This window comes from Acipenser ruthenus, chromosome 20 (assembly GCF_902713425.1).
Source record: "Acipenser ruthenus chromosome 20, fAciRut3.2 maternal haplotype, whole genome shotgun sequence".
Classification (NCBI taxonomy): Eukaryota; Metazoa; Chordata; class Actinopteri; order Acipenseriformes; family Acipenseridae; genus Acipenser; species Acipenser ruthenus.
Genome location: NC_081208.1, coordinates 299,448 through 301,197, shown reverse-complemented (window position 1 = coordinate 301,197; position 1,750 = coordinate 299,448). Strand labels below are relative to the sequence as shown.

Here is a 1,750-nt window from a genome sequence, read left to right as displayed (position 1 = left end):
GGTGATCTGGTGTGCCTCCTGCAGCAGCCCCTCTCCGCACTCAGCTCCGCACTCACGATCTCCGCGCTGCTCGCCGTGTCCCTGCAGGTAGGTGGGGAGCAGAGGGGGTAGAGATGTGCTCGCATCACGATGCGGTGTGCCGTATCGCCACGCAGAGCAGTCATGCTGCTGAGGCAGAATCACTTTGATGCTTTAAGACTTTGATCAGCTTCGACCCATCCCTATTAATAATAATAATAATAATAATAATAATAATAATAATAATAATAATCTTTTCCCATGTGAAGCACTAATAGAGGCTGTACTGTCCTGCTGCACTGCGGTCTCTCTAACACCCCCTCCCCTCCTCCTCTCTCCTCCCCGCGCAGGTCATCTGTGTGACAGACTTCCCACAGCTCTCTGCCTCGCGGCTGGGCTGGGTCCGGGGGCTGGGCAGCTGGCTGGTGGTTGCCATGGGGATCAGCCTGCAGGGCGGGGCCTGCGCGTGGTTTATCCTGAACAGCCGGCCCCTCTCCCAGCACGTGGCTCAGATGGAGGTGTCCTTCTCCAGCACTTTCCTGCGCTGCCAGACGGAGCCCATGGACGGCTTCGGGCTGATGCTGGGCTGCAACGGGCTGCTGTCTCTGGTCTCGTTCATGGGAACCTTCATGGCCCAGAAGCCCCCCAAGCAGTACAACATGGCCCGGGACGTCACCTTCTCCACGCTGGCCCACTGCGTGGTCTGGGTGGTCTTCATTCCCATCTACACCGGCCTCTCGGAGCAGGGCAAGTCCCTGGCTCAGATGGTTGCCATCCTGCTGGGGAATATCGGGATCGTGGCCAACTACTTCCTGCTCAAGTGCCACCTGCTCCTGACCCAGCCGGATCTCAACACTCTGGAGCACTTCCAGATCTACATCGAGGGACCTGCAGCGCGGGCACAGCCAGAGGAGGAGGGGGTGGTGAAGGAGGGGCAGGAAGGGGTGAAGGAGGGGGAGAAAGAGGGGCTGAAGGAGGGAGAGAAGGAAGGGGTGAAAGAGGGGGAGAAAGAGGGAGGGAAGGAGGGAGAGAAGGAAGGGGTGAAGGAGGGGGAGAAGGAGGGAGGGAAGGAGGGAGAGAAGGAAGGGGTGAAAGAGGGGGAGAAAGAGGGAGGGAAAGAGGGAGAGAAGGAAGGGGAGAAAGAGGTGCAGGGAGAAGCAAAGGAAGGAAAATAAGAGGTCAAGTAACTGTTCAATGCTGGATACTGCACCGGACTCTGGAGATCTGGACAGATTCACTTTTCTCCTGTTTTCTCCTTGAACTGCCTTAATGTTTACGAATAATTTAAAAACAGGGACGGCATTTAAAGTAAAAGTCCTCTGTTGTATGCAAGCAAATGTAATCGTCTTCCTGTTCTGTATTTACTGTAGGATTCTTACCTCCAGAAAATCACAAGATGTATGAAATTAAAATGCCTGTTAAATCTAGAACACCGAGCGCTAGCCCTTTCTTCTTCCTCTCACAAGTGAAATTAGTCTTGTGCTCTCCCCTTGAAATGCTTCTCACATTTCTTACTGCATTACACAGGGTGAGTACAATCTGCTGTCTAAAGGTGGGTTTCACAGTCAAAAGAACTCTGACCCAAGCAGGAGTCAAGGAGGGTGAACCAGTTTATTTAAAGCACTGTTTCTCATGATCACAAATCTGCTGCAAGACGCATTTCATATTTAAAAACAGCACTGCCTGTTTTGTTCAGTGCAGAACGACAGCTGCGTGTTTGAAGGTGAATCGC

The 1,750-nt window shown here is 53.1% G+C and overlaps 1 protein-coding gene across 1 annotated transcript in view; it reads left to right on the top strand.

The window, feature by feature from the left end:
* The window catches only part of LOC117425792 (taste receptor type 1 member 3), an 8,518-nt gene extending 6,895 nt beyond the window's left edge, over nt 1-1,623 (top strand). Inside the window, exons 7-9 of the mRNA XM_058994067.1 lie at nt 1-87; nt 369-1,010; nt 1,546-1,623. The exon at nt 1-87 is cut by the window's left edge and continues 284 nt beyond it. Coding sequence (XP_058850050.1) covers nt 1-87; nt 369-1,010; nt 1,546-1,623 — 807 coding nt within the window. The remainder of the gene's footprint in view (nt 88-368; nt 1,011-1,545) is intronic.
* Nucleotides 1,624-1,750: the final 127 nt, after the last annotated feature.